Source organism: Lepidochelys olivacea (genome assembly GCF_965140295.1).
Source record: "Lepidochelys olivacea isolate rLepOli2 genome assembly, chromosome: 21".
In the NCBI taxonomy this organism is placed as follows: domain Eukaryota; kingdom Metazoa; phylum Chordata; order Testudines; family Cheloniidae; genus Lepidochelys; species Lepidochelys olivacea.
Window position 1 is genome coordinate 18,776,054 of NC_140431.1, and position 21,883 is coordinate 18,797,936.

The 21,883-nt window shown below is 45.3% G+C and overlaps 1 protein-coding gene across 3 annotated transcripts in view; it reads left to right on the forward strand.

Annotated features, from left to right (window-relative positions):
- LZTR1 (leucine zipper like post translational regulator 1) overlaps positions 1–21,883 on the forward strand; it is a 289,726-nt gene that overhangs the window by 252,421 nt on the left and 15,422 nt on the right. For 2 of the 3 annotated variants that reach the window (XM_084611173.1, XM_084611171.1), the window contains 3 exons: positions 3,406–3,555; positions 11,881–11,986; positions 19,232–19,312. In XM_084611173.1, the coding sequence (XP_084467299.1) occupies positions 3,406–3,555; positions 11,881–11,986; positions 19,232–19,312 (337 nt within the window). Of the gene's footprint in view, positions 1–3,405; positions 3,556–11,880; positions 11,987–12,344; positions 15,267–19,231; positions 19,313–21,883 lie in introns of those variants that run through there. The other variant, XM_084611172.1, reaches the window with a different exon arrangement.

Below are 21,883 nucleotides of genomic sequence, written 5' to 3' on the forward strand. Positions count from 1 at the left end.
TTGTTTTGAAGCACACAAGAGAATAGGCTTCTGTTCACTGAGTAACACATAGGATTTTTCTCCTAGAAATTCAACATAATAGAGCCATTAAGCAACAGTGACTAAAATATGAATGAATTTGCCATCTCAGCAGGAAAATGTTAGAAAATCAAAACCTTAGTTGAATAACAGATGGTCTGTATCCTACCACAATTTCAAAAAGAAGCAAATAATCACGCATAAAACTACTGTCATGAACTTGAAAGGAACAAGTGTTCATGAAGAACAAAAAGGATGTTCTAAAAATGAAAATGCAGCTCAAGAGATGCTAATAGAAATGAAGCCTAAACTTTGGTATGTAAGCTATGAGGTAGAGATTTAAGAATCCATTGAACAAACGTATAAAAACATCAATACATTAGGGGGTAGATTGGTCTCTCTGGGTTCCCACTTGGTTGAAGTTGTAAATAACTTACTCGTTTAAGGGTGTATCATACGTCTCTTCCCTGGCACGGCCAACCAGCTCTCTTGGCTGGTACATGTAGTGAGGAGAGGTGGATATTGGTTCTGCCCTTCCCTGTACCTTCTTCACTCACTTGCAGGGGGAGCATTGGGTGCATGGCATTGGGTTCTGCAGTGCATAGAGCTGCAATCTAGGCAGCCTTAACCTGGCTGAGTGAGAGAGATGGGAATCTACTCTGTGTATGGCTATGTTAAAGCTAGGTATGATCTAGTCCTGTATCTGTACATCAAAGTAAGAAGCCAGTGGAGAATCAGCAGGCCTGTTAAACTGTGTAAAGGGAGTAATCGAAAAGGAGAGGGGGATTGTTGGCGAGATAAATGGTTCGTAGATTCCAAGGCCGGAAGGGACCATTAGATCATCTAGTCTGACCTGTATATCACAGGCCATAGAATCTTGCCCTCTTACACTGTACTGAGCCCAGTAACTTGTGGATGATTAAAGTATGTCTTCCAGAAAAGATGTCCAATCTTGATTTAAAAAGATGGAGAAGCCACCGCCTGTCTTGATAGTTTGTTCCAATGGCTAATCACCTTCACTGTGTGTATTATTTCTAATTTGCATTTGGCTTTAACTTCCAGCCACAGATTCTTATTCTGACTTCCTTGATAAAGAGCCCTTTAGTACCTGTGAAGAAAATACAAGGGACATGGTAATCAAATCACCTTTCAATCTTCAAACCCAGTGGTTAGGGCACTTGTGTGGGATGTGAGAGACCTGGGTTCAAAACACTGCTCCTCATCAAGGGGAGTGGGGATTTGAACCTGAGTCTCCCAAATTGTGGATGAGTTCTTTAGCCACAGGACTATTGGTGAAGGGGAAAGTACCATCACCTCCTGCTTCTCAGTTTTTGTTGAGAAAGGGCTGACCCGGCTTAGGTGACTGACTCCAGAAGGCTCATGGCTGTGACCCCCCCAGCTAGAGGGAGGCACCTCCCTCAGACCGAAGTTAGGCACCTTCCTCCCTTTACCTACCACCACCACCACCTACCACCCCTCTCCTCAGCATTTCCTATTGACTGGCTTAGGCAACTCCCCGCTCAGCATGCTGGCTTTTGGGAATCCCTTTTTGAGGCATCTAACTCTTCTCAGTTCAGGGTTTGATAGGGTGACCCTATACAACTTCATCCTCACTGATCAGCATGGTTTACAGATGACCTGGGACAGATGGAGCAGGAGAGGAAGCTAGACAGAAAGACAGCTAGAGTGCCAGTGGCAGAAATCTCAGGCCGAGTCTAATTGGTTGTGACATGAAGAATTTGCTAGGGAGAAATTGTGAAGGGCTTTAATCAGGTATACAAGTTGAAGAGAATATAATACTGAATGCCATTAGGAGTCTACAGTAACCGGTGACAAGAACCTGCACTCAGAAGCTGTTATCCAGAAATTGTGACCATGTCATTCAGATTCAGGCACCTGAAAAAACTGACTCTTACATATTCAAAAAAGGAAGGGGGAGCTGGATCAATAGTCCAGAGTTAGAGGTACACCTGGTGGGGTGAAGAAAAGCACTTTGCCACATCAGTAGATGCAAGTTATGTTATATGGAGAGGAAGGGTAGAAAAGGCGGGAAACCAGACTAGAATCTAGCTCATCCGATGAAGTGAGCTGTAGCTCACGAAAGCTTATGCTCAGATAAATTTGTTAGTATCTAAGGTGCCACAAGTACTCCTTTTCTTTTTGTGAATACAGACTAACACGGCTGCTACTCTGAAACCTATCTATTAATGGTGCAATGAGGTTAGTAGATGAGCACAATCTAATACTATCACAGGCAAACTTACTAATGCCTATAGCCAGTGAAAATGGGTTCCTTCCATTCAGTATACAATAATAATTAGAAAATGGAGGGGGTCAACAGAAAATTTTGACTTTTTGTTGAAAAAAAACTTGATTTTTTGTTTAATTTTTGGCAATACTTTCTGCAAAAATTTTCGTTTAGTTAAAATCCAATTTTCCATTAAAAAAAGTTTTGAAGGAAAATTTTCAGCCAGCCCTAATAATCTTTAGCATGTACATACTTTAGTACTTTACAAATAGTATCTAACAAACCATCACAATATCCTTGTACAGTAGGCAGGTAACCATTTATATTAGTGTCTAGCCCCTAAGAAACCAGGAGACCCATAATGTTTGAAGTTTACCAGTACTTCATATGCAAAGTAAGTAAATGAATTATTACAGTGTATTATATCCTAATTTTTATATTTTTGAAAATTAATTGCCATAAAGAAAATCCATATGGCATTGTTTCCTATATAACATCCTATAGCATTGTTGGGATTGTGTTGCTTTGTTGCATCACACACAGATTTATCTGAAACATGACAATACTACATTTGAGAGACAAGGTTTGAGTGTGACTGGATCTCTGGGGTACAACTTGGAACCGTGGGACCCTTGTTCCCCCTTAGCTCTCCAATCTGGGCTGTCTCTCATAGTGCTTTGCTAGTGATAAGCAGTAAACACCTCCAGGTGCTGTGATCACTCAGCCACCCGCATGCAGAGATTCAAACAATTTAGCTGAGTGTATGTTCTCTAAGCCACTCATGAACTATATAGAGGGAAACACTAGCAAATCCCCTTTGGGAAGAGACCTGAGATCTGTGTAGCTCAAAAGCTTGTCTCTTTCACCAGCAGAAGCTGGTCCAATAAAAGATATTACCTCACCCACCTTGTCTCTCTAATATCCTGGACCAACATGATTACAACAACACTGCATACTATATTTGAGGAGGCATTTAGAGGCAGTTTTCCCCTCCGCATAGTAGCTAGGAAGTAATTTATGTGAAAGCGTCAATGCTTTGTAGCCCCCTTTGAACAGTACTGCTTGAAACCATCTGCAGAACCTTTCTTGTGGTTATGTAAAATCTCCTTGTGTTACATCAGTCACCTTTCCTTTTCCAGTTACTTTGAAGCCATGTTCCGTTCCTTCATGCCAGAAGATGGACAAGTAAATATTTCTATAGGTGAAATGGTTCCCAGTAAACAAGCATTTGAGTCTATGCTGAGATACATTTACTATGGTGAAGTGAACATGCCTCCTGAAGATTCCCTGTATCCTTAAATCTACTGAAGCCTAAGGTCTGTAGATGCAATTGAAACAGACACTTTGGATTTCTTTTGCTATGGATATTTTAATATGTTGGCTCTGATTCTGCCATGTCATGCACCTGGTGTCATCATTTACACCTGTGCAAAGTGAGTGAAAAAAAATATGCCAGACCAGAAGAGAAGCATATTACACCTGCTCTGCACTGCTGCAAATGCCTTCATTGTGAGGGAGTGGAGAATCAGGCCCTTCTACTGGACTATGAAACAGTTCAGTTGAGTTAAACTATAACTAGTGTTATGATTTTGTCATGAAATTTTTAAATATATTTCATGGCAGAGGTGCTGGAAAACAACAATATGTCACAGAAAGAGGTTAGTGGGAGACGGAGAGTGACCCTACCCCACACTCGCCCCACAATGGCAACTCCTGTCCCGTGGGACTGAGCCCAGCTGTCCGCTCTAGGCCTTGCGACCTAGCACATGGGGTCACAATGCTGAACGGTTTTGAAGAGTCCATGCTGCTTTAGATGGAGATGGTAGGGCAGATGGACCAAACCTGAGTGGTGCTGTGACCCCATGTACAAGTTTGTAACACCACTTGGTTTGAGCACATTTCAGTTGTTTTGGAGGGCATTTGATGGACTTTATTCAAATTCATGCTTTCTGTGACCATCATGACAAAATCATAGCCTTAATTATAACTAGCCAGGGATTTGAACCTGGCTTTCCCATGTGAGTTTTCAGACCACTGATCTATGCAATTTCTCTCTTTTCCTGATCTAATGAATATTTAATTATACAAAGTGGAACAGCTCCAACAGGACAGATTGAGAAGTCCCCACCCCAAATGTCCAATAGCCTGCCACTTAAGGTATTCACCTGGGATATGGGAGACTGGGGTTCAAGTCGCTAATCCAGAGAAGGGTTTAAATCTAGGTCTCCTGCAGTCCAGGTGTGTGTGCTAACCACTGGGCTGTTGGCTGTAATGGGGGCAAGCTCTGTCTTGGGTTGTTTGTGTGAAAGGACTGGTGTGTCTTAGAGAGCTAGGGTAAGATGCACAAAAAGAGTGTCTCCTATACATCACTAACTTTCACAAAATCACCACTCAGCTGCCACCAAACTATGTAGGCACCTAAATCCCTAAAGGCACCTGCATTTCTGCTGGTGGGCATGCCCAAAGCTGACTAAATCCTGACACTGCCCTCACAGCTAACAAGACATTCAGAGCCTAAGCTGCTTCTTTGAGTAGATGCAGCCGTGTTGGTGGGTGCATGCCTAGGGCTCTGGAGCCAGAGAACTTTGCTTAGCAATGTCTGTAAAGGGGCAGCGCTCACACCTCCTTGCCACAGCTTCTGGCTATATGAGGCGGCACCACCCTGACCCCTTTCATTTCCTTCTTACTGCCTGTGGCTGGAGTCAGAGCTTTGTGTGATTCTTAACCATGCAATCTCTCACTGTCTTTTTCTAGTGTTTGTTCTAGTCGTATATAATTAGTACCCTTAGTGTTAGTTAAATGTAGTGTTAATTACATTTAGTTAAGTATTTCCCCGGTGATGCCCTCACCATGGTTTAAAGATTGTTATATGGGGAGAGCGATCCCCAACAACAATCCCCACACACTGCTTACTGTGACGTCTACGTCAAGGAGCGGTGTGCAATTTCTAGGTCGTTCTTGAAAGGAACTCAGCTGGCTAGGGACCTTCGCCTAAAGCAGCACCTGCTTGACCAGGCCATGTGGCCTGCTTAAGCACCGAGGACCTCCTCAGATTGGAAGTCACCCTCAGGTTCTGAGAGTGCTGCCATGTCATGCTCTGGAGCCAGCGCCTCTCCAAAGGGATGGAGGAGGAGTTCCCCATCGAATGCGCCGAGGAAGAGGTCACATAAGACCAATCCAGACCACTGCAGGTCTCATGAAAACTCTTCTGCCTCCTCCAGAAAGAGTGTGGACCAGCATTGTGTTAATGCCAGCATACATGAGGGTGTGGGTGCCTCTAACAGCTTCCTGATACTGAGCAGAGAGGTCAGGACCCTCTACCATTGACTCTGATTCTTGAATCCAGTACTGACGAGAGTGATGCTGGCATCAGTTGTTTCCACGCCGGCGGCATATCAAGCAGCAACAGACCTCCTTTGCTTTTCCATCCTGACCCCTCCATTGATCCAGGCTTTTGCCAGGGCTGTGTCGTTTATAGCCTCATTGTGTGGATGGGCCACTGAACCTTTTGGTCCATTGGCACCACACTCCGATGTTCCCCTTCCACAGTCTGTGGAAGCAGGGCTGGTATGGGCTTGGTGCAAGGGATCTCTTTGGCACTGGGAAACTCCTTGGCACCATTGCATTCACACCACTGATGTTACCATGGCAGCTCTCACTGCCCTCCACTTTGGAACCGTCAGCTACTTTGGTGCCACCACTGATTTTGGGGTCCACACTGCTCCCCACATCGGGAACAATTTGGCAGGGCTCTTCCTCGCCTTCAATACCTGAGGATTTCAAGTCCTATCAGGACCTTTGGTGGTGCATGGCTGCTTCCCTGGCCTTCAGGCAGAGTTCCTGCAGGAGAGCACCATTATGTTGCTGGATATCCTGCAGCTGTCTGCTCCTGGGAGAGTGGCTCCTCTTATTAATGATGCACTCCTAGAGCCTGCAAATGTTCTTTGGAGATTGCCAGCTTGGAGGGATTGCTCAGTGGTTTGAGCATTGGCCTGCTAAACCCAGGGTTGTGAGTTCAATCCTTGAGGGGGCCACTTAGGGAACTGGGGCAAAAATTGGGGCTTGGTCCTGCTTTTAACAGGGGGTTGGACTAGAAGACCTCCTGCGGTCCCTTCCAACCCTGATAGTCTATGATTCAGTATCATGTATGACAAAGCACATGGAGAAACTCTGTTTTGTCCTGGTGCAGGGATCTGAGGGCTTTTATTTTCACCTGGATCCAAATTCCTGGTCGTAACTGTGGTGAACAATAAAGGCCAGCAGGGCAGATTTAAGTCCACTGCTAAGGATGAGGACTCTAAAAGGATGGACTTTATGGGTAGGAAGATTTATATCTCCTCCTTTTTGCAAATGCAGATTGCAAACCAGCAGGCATTGTTGTCCAAATACAAATTTGTAAATTAGATGTTCATGTCTAAGTTTGCAGACCAGATGTCTGAAACCTCCAGAGAGAAATTTGGGGCATTCATTACCAAAGGCTGCTTGATGGCCAAGACATCATTGCAGTCGATGCTGAACATCACGGACTCTTCAGTCAGAGTTGTGGCCTCCAAGAGACCATGAGAAGGGTATCTTGGCTGCAGAATTTGGGCATTGCTCCTGACCTGCAGCAGGCTATAGATGATCTGCCTTTCAATGGCTAGGTGCTTTTTTCAGACAAGATGGACAAGACTCAGTACTTCAAGGGTTCTAGGGCCACCCTACATTCCTTGGGTTTGTACACACCGGCAGAGCAAAGGTGCTGCTATGGGCAGCAGCAGCAATACTGTCCACAATGCACTTTTGGGCAGTCTCAGCCTTCCATCGCAGTTTGGATGTGCCTGAGGCTCTTGGGCCACATATCTGTTTGCATGCAGAGGGTTCTGTTAGCAAGATTGCGCCTTTACCCCTTCAGATGTGGCTCAGGATGGTTTACCATCTGACTCTTCATTCCTTGGACAGATCGGTCCATCTACCTCCACTGGTCCTGGACTCCTTGTAGTGGTGGATGCTTCCAGAAAGTATATGTCAGGGCATTCCCTTTGTCCAGCCCCTACCAACCAGGTCTGTTGTCTCTGACATCTCCCTGGTGGGCTGGGGAGCACATCTGGAGTCACTGAAAATTCAGGTTTCAGAGTAGCAGCCATGTTAGTCTGTATTTGCAAAAAGAAAAGGAGGACTTGTGGCACCTTAGAGACTAACCAATTTATTTGAGCATAAGCTTTCGTGAGCTACAGCTCACTTCATCGGATTCATTCAGTGGAAAATACAGTGGGGAGATTTATATACATAGAGAACATGAAACAATGGGTGTTACCGTACACACTGTAAGGAGAGTGATCACTTAAGGTGAGCTATTACCAGCAGGAGAGCGGGGGGGAGAAACCTTTTGTAGTGATAATCAAGGTGGGCCAGTTCCAGCAGTGGACAAGAACATCTGAGGAACAGTGGGGGATGGAGGGGGGAAATAAACATGGGGAAATAGTTTTAGATCTCTATCAAGCATTCTTACAACTACAATACCAACCTGCTGAAGTGAAGAAACAGATTGACAGAGCCAGAAGAGTACCCAGAAGTCACCTACTACAGGACAGGCCCAACAAAGAAAATAACAGATCGCCACTAGCCATCACCTTCAGCCCCCAACTAAAAACTCTCCAACGCATCATCAAGGATCTACAACCTCCTGAAGGACGACCCATCACTCTCACAGATCCTGGGAGACAGGCCAGTCCTTGCTTACAGACAGCCCCCCAACCTGAAGCAAATACTCACCAGCAACCACACACCACACAACAGAACCACTAACTCAGGAACCTATCCTTGCAACAAAGCCCATTGCCAACTGTGTCCACATATCTATCCAGGGGACACCATCGTAGGGCCTAATCACATGAGCCACACTATCAGAGGCTCGTTCACCTACACATCTACCAATGTGATATATGCCATCATGTGCCAGCAGTGCCCCTCTGCCATGTACATTGGTCAAACTGGACAGTCTCTACGTAAAAGAATAAATGGACACAAATCAGACGTCAAGAATTATAACATTCAAAAACCAGTTGGAGAACACTTCAATCTCTTTGGTCACTCGATTACAGACCTAAAAGTGGCAATTCTTCAAGAAAAAAACTTCAAAAACAGACTCCAACGAGAGACTGCTGAATTGGAATTAATTTGCAAACTGGATACAATTAACTTAGGCTCGAACAAAGACTGGGAGTGGATGGGTCATTACACAAAGTAAAACTATTTCCCCATGTTTATTCCCCCCTTCCACCCCCCACTGTTCCTCAGATGTTCTTGTCAACTGCTGGAACTGGCCCACCTTGATTATCACTACAAAAGGTTTCTCCTTCCCCCCCACCCCTGCCACTCTCCTGCTGGTAATAGCTCACCTTAAGTGATCACTCTCATTAAAGTGTGTATGGTAACACCCATTGTTTCATGTTCTTTATGTATATAAATCTCCCAGCTGTATTTTCCACTGAATGCATCCGATGAAGTGAGCTGTAGCTCACGAAAGCTTATGCTCAAATAAATTGGTTAGTCTCTAAGGTGCCACAAGTTTTTCTTTTTGAAAATTCAGGGTCTGTGGTCAGAGCAGGAAGTGTCTCTGCATATCAACATACTGGAGCTTCGGGCCATCTGCGATACTTGTCCCGCCTTTCTGAACCGCATCGGGGAGCCATCATTTACATATTTACCAGTGATACTGCTGTGATACATTACGTGAACAGAGAAGGGGAGCACAATCCAGGGTGGTTAGGTTATGGCAGTTCTGCATCAAGGAGGCTATCACTCTAATAGCCGATCGCTTTTCCGAGGCCCAGAATCATCTCGCAGACCATCTCAGAAAAATTTTTTGCCTGAATCACGAGTGTTCCCTGAAGACAAGCATCCTGCAGGTCATCTTTGCAGCTTGGGGCATTCCAACAACCAACCTGTTTGCTACAAGGGACAACAGGAAATGCCATCTGTTCTGCTCTCGAGGGGAATTCTGTCCAGGCTCCCTGACTGACACCTTCCATCTCAGCTGACATTAGCTCTTCTGTATGTTTTTTCCCAATCCCAGTCATACAACAGATCATCCTCAAACTGAAAGCGGATCAGGACATGCTTATCCTCCTTGTACCAGCATGGCTGAGGCAGTGTTGATTCTCCAACCTTGCGCTTGTCAATTCAGCCTCCTTTATCCCTTTATCTTCATCCTGACCTACTCACTCAGAATCATGGTGTTGCCTTGCATCCCACACTCAGCTCCCTGCATCTCACTGTGTGGTTGTTTTGTGGTTGAACGAGAATGAAAAGTGGTGTTTGGCAGCCATTCTGCAGGTTCTATTAAATAGAAAGCCCTGTACCAAAATCACCTGTTTGAGAAAATGGAACCATTTTTTTGGTGTGTTCATCGGCCCCGCAGAATTCAACTGATGCTGGTCTCTATCCAGGACATCTTAGAGTACTTGCTGTGTCTTCGGTTGCCTGGTGGTGCCTTTAGCTCTTGAGGTCGCACCGGGTAGTGATTTCAGTGTTTCATCCACCCATTCTTGGAAGATCAGTCTTTTCCAGTACCATGGCAGCAAGATTCTTTAAAGGCCTTCTTCATCTCCATCCTCCAGTGTCTCAAAACCAGTTCCTCTGTGGGACCTTAATACTTTCCCAGTGGACTTAATGGGACCTCCATTTGAGTCTCTGGCATCTTAACCCTTTCTACTTTCTGTCAGAAAACTGCTTTCCTGGTTTCAATAACATCTGGAAGGGGAGTCTGAGTTGCAGGCTCTGAGAGCCTCCTTATACAGGGTTCTCGAAGGTGGTATATGTACCCATGTTTTTTCCTGAGCTGCAATCAGCTCCGGAGGAGCAGTATCTCCATACATTAGTTGTCAGATGATGTCTTGTCATTATACCATTACTGCATCTTCCAGAGCTAATGCAAACTTTGAAAGGGCGGTCCAGCAATCCTTAGTTACACTCTGAGCCCCACCTCCTGTGGATACTCCTTGTGCATCACCTATGTGGAATACTCGGTTGCATGTAATTGAAGAAGAAGAAACCAGTTACTTATTGTAACTGGTTCTTCTAGATGTGATACAGACATGAATTCCACTACCCACCCTCCACCTCCTTTCCATCAGAGTCTGGTCTCTGGATGTTCGTTGCAAAGGAACTGAGTGGGGTTGGGGTGTCACTGCCTTCAAAAGCCTGGAGTGGTGCTATGGCTATGAGGCGTGAGCGCTGCCCTTCTGCAGGTACTGCTAGGGAAAATTCTCTTCCTCTGCTGCACTGGGTACACACACGCCTAAGTGGAATACACACGTCTGCATCACATCTTGAAGAATCAGAGTTAGTAAGTAACCTTTTCTTACACCCAAGCCACAGTGGAATTCTCAAAGTAGGTGTTCCCTGCCCATCTCACTTGTGCAGGGCCTGATCTGGTTGATGCACTCAGAGCATGCTGAACCCACACAAAAGGGTAAGCAAGTCATCACCTGATAGCCTGGTGTTTACAGCAAGCACCAGGAGTGTAGGAAACATGTGTTAGAGCAGGGTTATGAAAACAGGTCTCCCACACCCCCAGGTGTGTGCAGTGGGCTATTGGGGGCTGGACTTGATGGCCTCTTGAGAGCCCTTCATTCCTATAATTTTAAAATGGGGTAGAGGAGTGTCTCTTCAATTCTTTGTGAGAAAGAGCTCACCTGGTTTGGGTACCTAAATCCAGGAAAGGGTTCAAGGCTAAGAATCCTGAGCATAGATAGGCGCATCCTTCCAGCCTCTCAATTTGGTATGTAAATCCCTTTGTGAATCTGGGCCCTAAGCCCTCTGCATTTCACTCCTGGCCAGCTCAGGCAGTTCCCTGCTCAGCAGCTGGCTTCTGAGAATCCGGTTCATAGGTGCTTAACTCTCCCCATACAATGCATGGGGAGCCTGACAACCTAACTCGGGACGTGAATTCCACTGTGTGGCAAGGTGCCTAGAAGTTAAGTGTTGCAATGCCAAGATCCCCTGCGTGAGCACAACTATGCAGGACTTAATCCCTGCTCACTATATTTTTGGGCCATTGCTGTCATTCACAATGGGTACCAGAGAGTATGCATGCCTCAGTATGTTGGACTGGTCCACTGACTAACCATCTTGCTATACAACTCTTGGGGAAGTACTTTATATACATCTTTGGAGGGAGCTTGCATGGACAACCATAGAGTCATAGAAATGTAGGGCTGGAAGGGACTTGGAGAAGTCATCAAGTCCAGCCCCCTTGCTCTGAGGCAGGACCAAGGAAACCTAGACCATCCCTGACAGGTGTTCGTCCAACATGTTCCTAAAAACTGCCAATGATGGGAATTCTACAACCTCCCTTAGAAGCCTATTCCAGAGGTGAACTACCCTTATAGTTAGAAAGTGTTACCTAATATCTAATGTAAATCTCCCTTGCTGCAGATTAAGTCCATTACTTCTTGTTCTATATGAGCAGCTGGCCCCTGAGCCAGCTGCTTGGGCAGCCCTGGGATCAGCCACACTGGCTGCTGCAGAAGTCATGGAATCCATGACTTCCGCAACCTCCATGGCAGACACGGAGCCCTAATTATTACCAACTTGGAACACAGATTTGTTCTCCTTGACTAGCTTTATAGCTACCTCTTTTCTGCCCCTTATTATTATGGTTTCTACAACAACAGACTTCAAGCATACTGCAAGCAGAACCTGGAAATGAATGTTACAGTGGAAAATGTGCTCCAGGTAATTGTCCCTGATCCATTTTAATTAGTCATTGGTAGTCTTAAATACAGTAAATATTCAAGAAATTCAAAGGGTCCAGCAACACCAGTCAGAAGGGTCTGTGATTTACTCACATTCTTAGACAAAAATAATTGGCTAAACTGCAGTTAAGATTATAGGGATACTATAGTTTTTGGGTGGAAAAGCATTAGAATGCCATGGAATTGAAACAGAATTTGTAAACGAGAATGTGCAAAATTTGAAGTATGGGGATGAGTTAAAACATTTGATGTTTCTAGGCCAAGCTGTTATACAGATGTGACTGGGGAAAGTGTATTAAAATTTTTACAGAGTAAGTAATACTTGTGTTCTTCTTCAGAGGCTTCTGTGCATCCCTACTTGCAGGTCTGACATCCTCTGGCTTCAAGTTCATGGAACCTCTACTACAGCTGTATCCAGTGGGGCTGCATAAGCCCTCCTAGTGATGTCAGTGCTCAATATCTGAATCTATATAAAGCAGTGCAGACCCCAGTGTCTTCATTTCCTTCTCCTCTCCTGTGCAAAGCAGTAGGATCCTCGCTGTGTGTGACTTTGTCTAATTATTTAATAGACCATCTTTGCCATCTGAATTTTCTTTTATTCACTTTAATTATAAGGAAGAGAGAATAGTGTAGGAGATTGATCTGGTGTTGGTCCATGCAAAGATGGCTGGAGTAGAGCCCTAGAAAGGCTGTAAGAATATCTGACAGTCTATCTGAAATCAGACATGTATGTTTAATGTCTGGTGTGCTCAGGTGAAGCTCACACTCCATCACATTCATCCCCAGAGTATGCCATGATCAGCAATTGAGTCTAAAGGCCTATCTGTCTTTCAAACCAGTGACACTCAGACAGCACAGGCCCTGCTATCAGGCTGACGAGGCAATAAAATCTGGGCCCACAATGACCCTCCTTGGCACAAAAATGCACTACTATTAAATGAGTGAAGCCTTGGAACCTGGCTCCAGCCTCTTCACCGGCCTCAACTTGGGCCTCTAACAAGGGTTCCAGTGCCAGGTCTGTGCCTCAGGCAGCACTGACCTCCCCTGTGAAGCATTATCAGGCGTTTTCATCTGCATTGGCACTTGTGATGCGGATAAGTTTGACTCCCCAAATGGTATTAGTTTCGAGACCCGTTTATTGAGAGAACATCCTCAGCTGTTGAAGATCCTTCTATGGCACCTGCTGCACCATCCTAGGAATATACACCATCTGCACAGAAGAAACAAGGAAAGGAAAGCATAGGTCTGGTTCTGGGGAAGTGAAGAAGGAAAGAAGAAATTCCCCAGGGTTGATTTTGGAGAAGGTCTCAGCTCCTAAGTTGTCACTGGCCCTGTAACAGCTGCAGACTTCCCCAGTTCATGTTCCTGGTAGTCCAGCAACTTTTCCCAAGACTGGTCAACTAGTCCACATAAAAGATTTTTGCTTCACTGGTGCACGGTTTGGCTTTGGAACTTACTCCTGATTCATCTCTGGAATTCCTGTTCAGTGATGCCCAGGATCTCCCTTTTGCTTCACTCAGGCCCCCTTTGAGTGAACCATCACCATCAGCCTTCATACACCTCTTCAGTTCCACAGAGCACTCTGTCTTCCATGATATCAGGAGTTCACAGATGTTGCTATGGCATTCCTTCACAAAGCCTTAAGGACACTACTTGGTGGTGCTTGAACTGTGTGGTCTCTGCTGCATTAGAAAAGATAAAGGGTACTAAATCTGCTCCCTGGGCACAGAATTTCCTCGCTCAGTAGGAAATCATATTTGTTGGGATCCAAGTGTATTGCCAGTTACTAGGCAGTGACAAGATACTAACAGTACACCCTCTGGGATGCAATTGTTCTGTAGTTGATTCCTAAAGATCAGGCTAAGGCAGCAAAGGATCTTGCCACTGAAGCAGAAGTATGGCCTGTCATTCCCCCCATGCGGCCTATGACACCTCTGCCCCTTGCAACAGAGCCACGGCCGCAGAGATATTCAGGAATTAAATCATAGAATCATAGAATATCAGGGTTGGAAGGGACCCCAGAAGGTCATCTAGTCCAACCCCCTGCTCGAAGCAGGACCAATTCCCAGTTAAATCATCCCAGCCAGGGCTTTGTCAAGCCTGACCTTAAAAACCTCTAAGGAAGGAGATTCTACCACCTCCCTAGGTAACGCATTCCAGTGTTTCACCACCCTCATAGTGAAAAAGTTTTTCCTAATATCCAATCTAAACCTCCCACCCTGCAACTTGAGACCATTACTCCTCGTTCTGTCATCTGCTACCATTGAGAACAGTCTAGAGCCATCCTCTTTGGAACCCCCTTTCAGGTAGTTGAAAGCAGCTATCAAATCCCCCCTCATTCCTCAGACCTTGCCCCAGAATCACAAGTGTGAATACAGAATTTGAAAGTTAAGGCCATTTTACTGAAAAAATCAACAAAACCTTAGAGATTTTTGGTAAGATGAGACCCTGAAACATAATCCAGAGACCGGTATGAGACCTAAGGCCTGAACTAAAGTAATGGTCAAGACTTTGCTAACACAAAGCAAGTTAAGCTGTGATCCAGAGGCAGGCTCTGCTCACAGGAGCTGGCAAGAAGAAGGCTAATGTTGCAAATATACATGTACCTAAAAGGTACGAAGCACTAGTAATATAAACATGTGCCAGGACAGTACCAGAACATTCCGGTACTAGCACATTCCACATAGATAACAAGGAATATACTGACCCATCCTAAAGACAGGGGCAGGAGGGTAATATGATGGATAGAGTTGTTTTGTTTGAACCAACATGTACAAGGTGAGAGGCAGCACCCTAACACATAGTGGGGTTGCACCTCTATATGTCAGAGTAATGTGTAACTTATTTGTATCGTGAGCTGTAGCTCACGAAAGCTTATGCTCAAATAAATTGGTTAGTCTCTGAGGTGCCACAAGTACTCCTTTTCTTTTTGCGAATACAGACTAACACGGCTGTTACTCTGAACCCTGAAGGGTTGTCTTTGTCTGGCCTAGGGGGCAATGGAGAGTCCCACCACTGACTAAGCAGGTCCATTGTCAGGGGGTACATATTTGTAGTATGTCCTGTAGAGTCTCTGGGAAACTATTACTGTGCTTCGTTTGACAATAAACCTGGCCAGGTGCCTTCGTACCTTATCAGAGTCTGTGGTCATTGGGGATTCTCTCGGGGTCTGCTGTGTCAGCTACCTGCTCAGAGCTGAAGCAGCACGAAGAGGGAACGCACACATGCAGCTGACTGTTATCAACATTGAACAGAGCAGAGCACCACACTGGTGATATCTGACGACATTGGTGTGGTGACACCACAGTTGGGAGCCGCATTCCAGTTTCTTGCACGCTCTTCTCTTCATTTACCACCTCCACGTCCTTTAGAGACTTCACAAAGCCAAGTATGAAATCACATCAGACTGCTGGATACTGAAGACTACGCATCAAGGTTACTCCATACAGTTCTTCACCATCCTGCTTCCAAGCCCCCCTTCTCAGTTCCTCTTCACAGATCCTTTGGAAGATAGATGGCCTGAAGACTGAAGAGACACATCAGAACCTTCAAAATGAGGATGATCACTATGGCAGTGGTTCTCAACCAGGGGTCCGGGGCCCACTGGGGGGCCAAGAGCTGGTTTCAGGGATTCAGTCAAGCAGGCCCAGCATTCGACTTGCTGGGGCCCTAGGCAGAAAGATGAAGCCCCACTGTATGGGGCTGAAGCCTGAGGCCCCAAGCCCTACCATCCAGGGGCCCAAGCCCCACCGCTTGGAGCAGATGCCAAAGCCTGAGCAACTAAGCTTTGCGGGGCCCCTTATGGTGGGGGACCCTGGATAATTGCCCTGCTTGCTACCCTAATGCTGGTCCTGGCTTTTATTTGCAGAAAAACAATTGTGGCACAGGTGGACCGTGGAGTTTTTTTAGCATGTTGTGGGGGCCTCAGAAAGAAAAAGTTTGATAACCCCTGCTGGTTCGTCATTCCCCCTCCCTATTCCAAAGAGACTGAAGGCTTATCTACATGAACATTGAGTTCTCAGCAAGCTGGGGTGAAAATCTATCCTGCACTAGTGTGCCACTCACTAAGTATTCATGTGGACCCTGCTGCTGTGCACTGAAAGTTCCCTGGTACACTTTGATCTACCCCACTTTGAAACAGGAGTAGATTAAAGTGCATTAGGGAACTTTTAGGGTGTGTCAGCAGGAGCCCTACGGAAACTTACCCCACACTAGCATGCCGCACACTACGTTTTCACCCCAGCTTGCTGCAAATCATTGCTCATATAGACAAGCCCTGATGCATGATTCTTGATTTGAAGGACACCTACTTTCACAGACATAAAGCAATCACATAGGAAATGCATGAAGTTTTGCATAGGAGAAAAGTTTTTACAATACAGCGTTCTCCGTCAGCCTGTCAACAGCACTAAGAGTGTTTACTGAGCGCCTGGCTGTGGTGACAACCCAGCTAAGGAAAAGAGGAATATATGTTTTGCCATATCTATACAACTGACCTCTCAAAGCCAGATCATGGCAGGAGCTCTTCTGCTCTTTGGTCCTGACCTGTCATTTAATCAAGACTTTGGGGCTCAAAATCAAGTGGGGCATGTTGAACTGTGCCCTTGTAAGAGCCTCACTTTTATTGGCACAGTCTGAGACTAACCTGTGGACAAGATGTTGCTGCCAGAAGACAGATTTCACAGTACCGGTCAAACTCTGCAAACCTTGCAATATCAGCTTTGCCAAATTATCTGGTTCTTTCTGAGGCTCATGGGACTTAGGCAAGAGCTAGGCATCTGGACACCCCTGGTAACGCAGCAGTGTGCCTGCCCACAGGCAGTAAGATAGGCATCTAGGGAACTTTTAGTGCAAATAGCTGAGTGCCAAGTGAGTTCAGGCGCTTGCAGGGTTTGGCAGGGGGTTGTGCATCACAGTGGTGCTGAAAGTAGGACTTAGATGCCTAAAATAGGGACTTATGCACCTAATTCCTTTCATGCATTCAGGCCAAGGCAACTAGACCAACATGAGTGGTCTCTGGAAACATCGTTGTCTTGCCATCTCTTCTGCACGTAAACATCTGTGCTAAAATGCTTTGCTATAAAGGCAGAAAGGGTCACCTTTTCTGTTCAATAATGGTCAGGAAGAAGGAGTCTCTCAGGGTCACATTCCTCCTGGACTGGAGCAAGAACTTTGTACTTTCCTGGCAGTACCTCGTACCCTGAGAGAGGGTAAAAACTCTTGTCATTGCTCCAGAGTGTCTCAGAGCACTGGTATGCCAAGCTGTTGCATCCTCCTTTGAGCTACCATGTCACGTTCTGCTATCTCCTGATCTTCTATCTCAGGCTGGAAGAGAATTCTGCATCCAGATCTAGTATCTTTGCATCTGACTGCCGGGCTGATAGATTCTTAACCAACTCTGACCTGTCTAGTTCTGCAAGAGTGAGAAAGATGCTTCAGTCTAGAAAACGTGTGACACACATGTACTGTGTTCAAAGTGGAAGATATGCTCCACTTGGGCAATGGCTGAAGGATTGTTCTAGAGTGCTCCCCTCCATTCTAGACCACTACCAAAAGGAGACCAGTCTGTTCGATGCATCCCCAAAAGTCCATCAGGATGCAGATTCTGTATGCCAACTCCATCTGCAAGGGTCTAGTGTGGTTGGGCGGTTCATTTCCTCCACACTCTGCAATCACACATTCCATCTAAGGCTTTGCGAACACCTTTCTCTTGTGAGGTAGCCTCTTTCTGCATGGGACTTGCACTGGGTGCTAGCAAAGGTCATGGAACCACACCTCTGAACCACTGGCAAACTGCTTTTTGGACTATCTCTTACAGAAAAGCCTTACTCAATGCCATTATGTCAGCTTGGAGGGTCAGTCAGTTGCAGATTTAATGGTGACCTAGTTTTACACATAAGGCTGAGGGATTTCTATAGCCACACCCAAACTTAATTGCTAAAACAGTGATGGATTTTCATATTAACCAGTCTGTATCCCTTCTGGTTTTCTTCCTCAAAACTCACACCACTCCCAGAGGATGCATATTTTCACACATTGAATGTGAGAAGGGCACTCTGTTTCTGTCCAGAGAGAACTAAGCCCTTCTGAAATAGCACTAGGCTAATTTAGCATATGGGAAGAGGTACAAGGGACAGGTTGTTTCTTCTCGCAGGTTATCCAAGTGGATCATCTTGTCCATTTGTTTCTATTACTCTTGGACTAAGGTTCTCTTGCCATTATGCATTACAGCCATTTGTGTGGCATGTTCAAGCTGTTGCCCAGTAGGGCGTTCTGTAGAGCACTCATTTAGAGTTCAGATCACATCTTAGCAAGCACTGTTCCTTAATCTTGACCTCCTGTTTGGAGGCCGAGACTGGGAAAGTAGTGCTACAACTTCTCTTCAGCTGCAAACTCCTCAGCCTGCCTTGCATCTCTGTGGGTACTGCTCGCTAATCTCCTGCAAATGAGAATGCACAGAGGACCTGGAAGAAGAAACTTATAACAGTTGTTCTTTGAGAGTTATCTTTCTGCATTCACACTTCCTGTCCCCATTCCATACAGAGTTCTCATCATACTTTGGTATAGAAGAAGAAGCCGAGGTGGTTGGGTACTGGACTTCCTTCTGTAGGCTTAGAAGTTGAACATCAGTGTCAGTAAGGGGTGCTCATGCAGACCCAATGGACACTGGTTTGGTAGAAGTTCCATCAGCAGATCATTGGGAGCGTCAAACCCACAAATGTGAATGCATAGAGGCAACTTTCAATGAACGACAGTTACCATAAATAAACTATTTTTTCCTAAAGATCATGGACCAGATCCTCTGCCCTGGTCCTGCTCATTTTTTGCTGCCCAGGTGGTGCAAAAGAGCCAAAATCTAGCCAACTAAGAATTTCCCTGGTAGAGGGAATCCTCAGTTGGCAAAAAGTTAGCAGTGCTCCCTCCTACGTTGACTGCTCCCCACCCACAGCCTAGGGTATTGCTTTCCCTTTGCCTGCACCAGTCTCATTCTGGCACCTGAGACAATCTGGCTCCATGCATAGCCTAAGTCGTCTCCAGTTTTCCATAAAAATTACCTTCTGACAAGAACCACACACAACAGCCAAAATCCAGTTCAGAATGGAAAGCTGGTAGCAACCTCAAGTTTAGGGAAATGACCTTCTCTGCATAAAATCAGCACTTGTCTGTGATTAGACTTTTATCAGAAGAAGAAAGAGAAGAGAGTTTTAACTTTGTTCTGCTCTAGATTTTAGAGGCAGCTGACAAGACACAGGCTCTGGACATGAAGAAGCACTGCCTACATATCATTGTTCACCAATTCACCAAGGTTGGTTGGATCTTCTCTGGGTTTCTGGGAATCTGTTGTCCTCTGTCACTACCATGGCTGAGAGCAGCTTAATCTGGGCCTTCATTTAATTCTTCTTGCTTCACAGGACAGCTTGCTATGCTTACAACTGGACATTGTTACTGACAGGCATACTGTGGACAATACCTGGTTTTCTTGTCTTTTTTTATCTAAAGGAACAGCTTTTTGGAGACATGAAAACCTACCAAAACAGAGCAGATATTCAGAACTCCCACCATTTCCTTGTCCTTTTCTTTCTGAAATATTAGCCCTTCTGTGCTACACCAGTGCTGGGTTTTGATATGTATGACAAGATATGTTTGACATGTATTGAATGTACAAGCTTCTTTCTCTGGCAATTATAAATGTGATACTCAGTTTTTTGGTGAAGAAAGTACTGTCTATGTGGTAGTGGTAATGGTAATATTACATAATTTCATAAAACATATCATCATGTTCATAGATCATAGAATATCAGGTTTGGAAGGGACCTTAGGAGGTCATCTAGTCCAACCCCCTGCTCAAAGCAGGACCAATCCCCAGTTGTTCTGGCTGGATCTTCTACAGTCTCCATATTTGTGAAACTTAAATATGGATTATTGTATAAAATAGTGAGAAAATGTCAAAAGACTGAAATTCAAATTCCTGTTAGTTTGTGTCATATGATATGTGGTCCCTTATTGATGGGAATATTGTTATTCAATACATTGTGTGTCCAAACAAAGAACCCCAACTACCAAGAGGCAGAGCAGACGTTGGTCTGAAAGGTGAACGTTTTAGAAAGTTATGAGCAAATGAAAACAGGAGTTAGAATGGAAAACCGCACTAATTCTTCTCTACCTTTGATTCTAGTCTTGCACTGACTTCCCTTCTCCACTGAAGATCGTCTTTTTTTTTTTTTAAGGCGAGACCAAATACTATTCAGCATGAGCTTCCACTTCTACTCCTCCCCCTCATTTGTTCCCATCCTGCTCCATCTCTCCGTACATCCCAGTCTTCAACTCAGCAATATGTCTCCTGCTTTCTTTCTCTAACCCTGCACCCAGCACCTTTGGCCTACTCTTTTCTCAAAGGTAGATCCTCCTCACTGACCTCATCCTTCCACCTCCCCCTCAACCACTCTGTCTCTAACATACCATCTCCTTTATTGTTAAAAAAACACCCTTGATTCCCTCCTGCACGTCTTCTCCAACTGCTGTCCCATCTCACTCCTTCCTTTTGCCGCTGAAGCACGTGGTTTACTTCTTTTGTCTCATCATCTCCATCTTCATTCTTAATCCCCTACAATCTGGCATCTGTACCTCCACTGGATGCCCTCAACAACGTCAACGGTGACCTCTTCCTGGCCAAATCCCAAGACCACGCTGCCTTTCTCCTCCTTCTCAGTCTTACACCACCATTAACTCAGTTGATCCAGTCCCTCCTCCTAATGATTCTCCTTTCTTGGCTTTATAGGGCTTGTTTACATGATAACATTGCCCCAGTTTAACGGATGGTGTGAATTTCAATAGATTCAGTTAACCCGATATCGACACTATTCAGTATAAGAGTGGCTTTTTATGCTAATAAACTGAATAGGAAAAGGCTTAGTTCAACCAAAATGAGACACTTTTAAACTGGAACAAGAGTGTCCACATAAGGGTTTGCACTAATTTAACTTAAACCAATGCAATTTACCCATGTAGACAATGCCTTGGACTTGGTGCTCTTCTGGTTCTCATCTTACACCCCCAGCCACTCTTCAGTGGCTACTTTGTGGACTCTGTCTCCCTTTCAGTGTCTGTCAGAGCTACATTCTTGTCTCCCTCCTCTTCTCTTCTTGCTCCCTGTCTCTGTACAACTTCATCTGGTTACACAACTTTAGCTGTTGCCTCTCCGGTGAAGATTCACAAATTCATTTCTCCACTCCCGAGCTCTGCCCAGTCCATTATTTCTGATTGCCTCTCTGCCATCCCTTCCTGAATTTCCAGCTGTCAGAAAAATCAGCATGAGTAAAACTGAGCTCCTTCCCTTTCTCCTGAAGCTTTCCCTTCTCCCTCCCTTTGCTGTCAAGGTTGCTTTCTCTTTTCTCTTTCTGCTGCAGTATCTCATCCCTCGTATTACTTTGGATTCCTCTTCTCTGTCCCTCCACCCCACCCCAAATTGATGCTATCACTAAATCCTGCTAGATTGCCTCACAGCATCTCTAAAACGTGCTCATCCTTCTCTGTTCCCACCTTGAAGTCCACAGGGTTCCATTCTTCTATTGTCATCTGTCACCTTAACTTCTGCAACAGCATCCTGTCTGGCCTGCCTGACACCCACGTCCATCCAAAATGCCTTCCTTGCCTGCTATTCTGATAGCATCAAGCCCCTCCTCATCCTTTGGCTGGCTTTCCTCTCCATTTCTACAGCAAAGCCAAGCTCCTTGTCTTCTCGTTCAGGCCTTGCACAGCGTGATTCCCACATGTGCCCACAGATCTTTCTGCTCCTCCTCCTTACTGTGCTCAAACTGTCTGATTCACTAAGTCCTTAGTATCCTTTCTCCATTCCCGCCTTCCTGGCTTTCCCCAG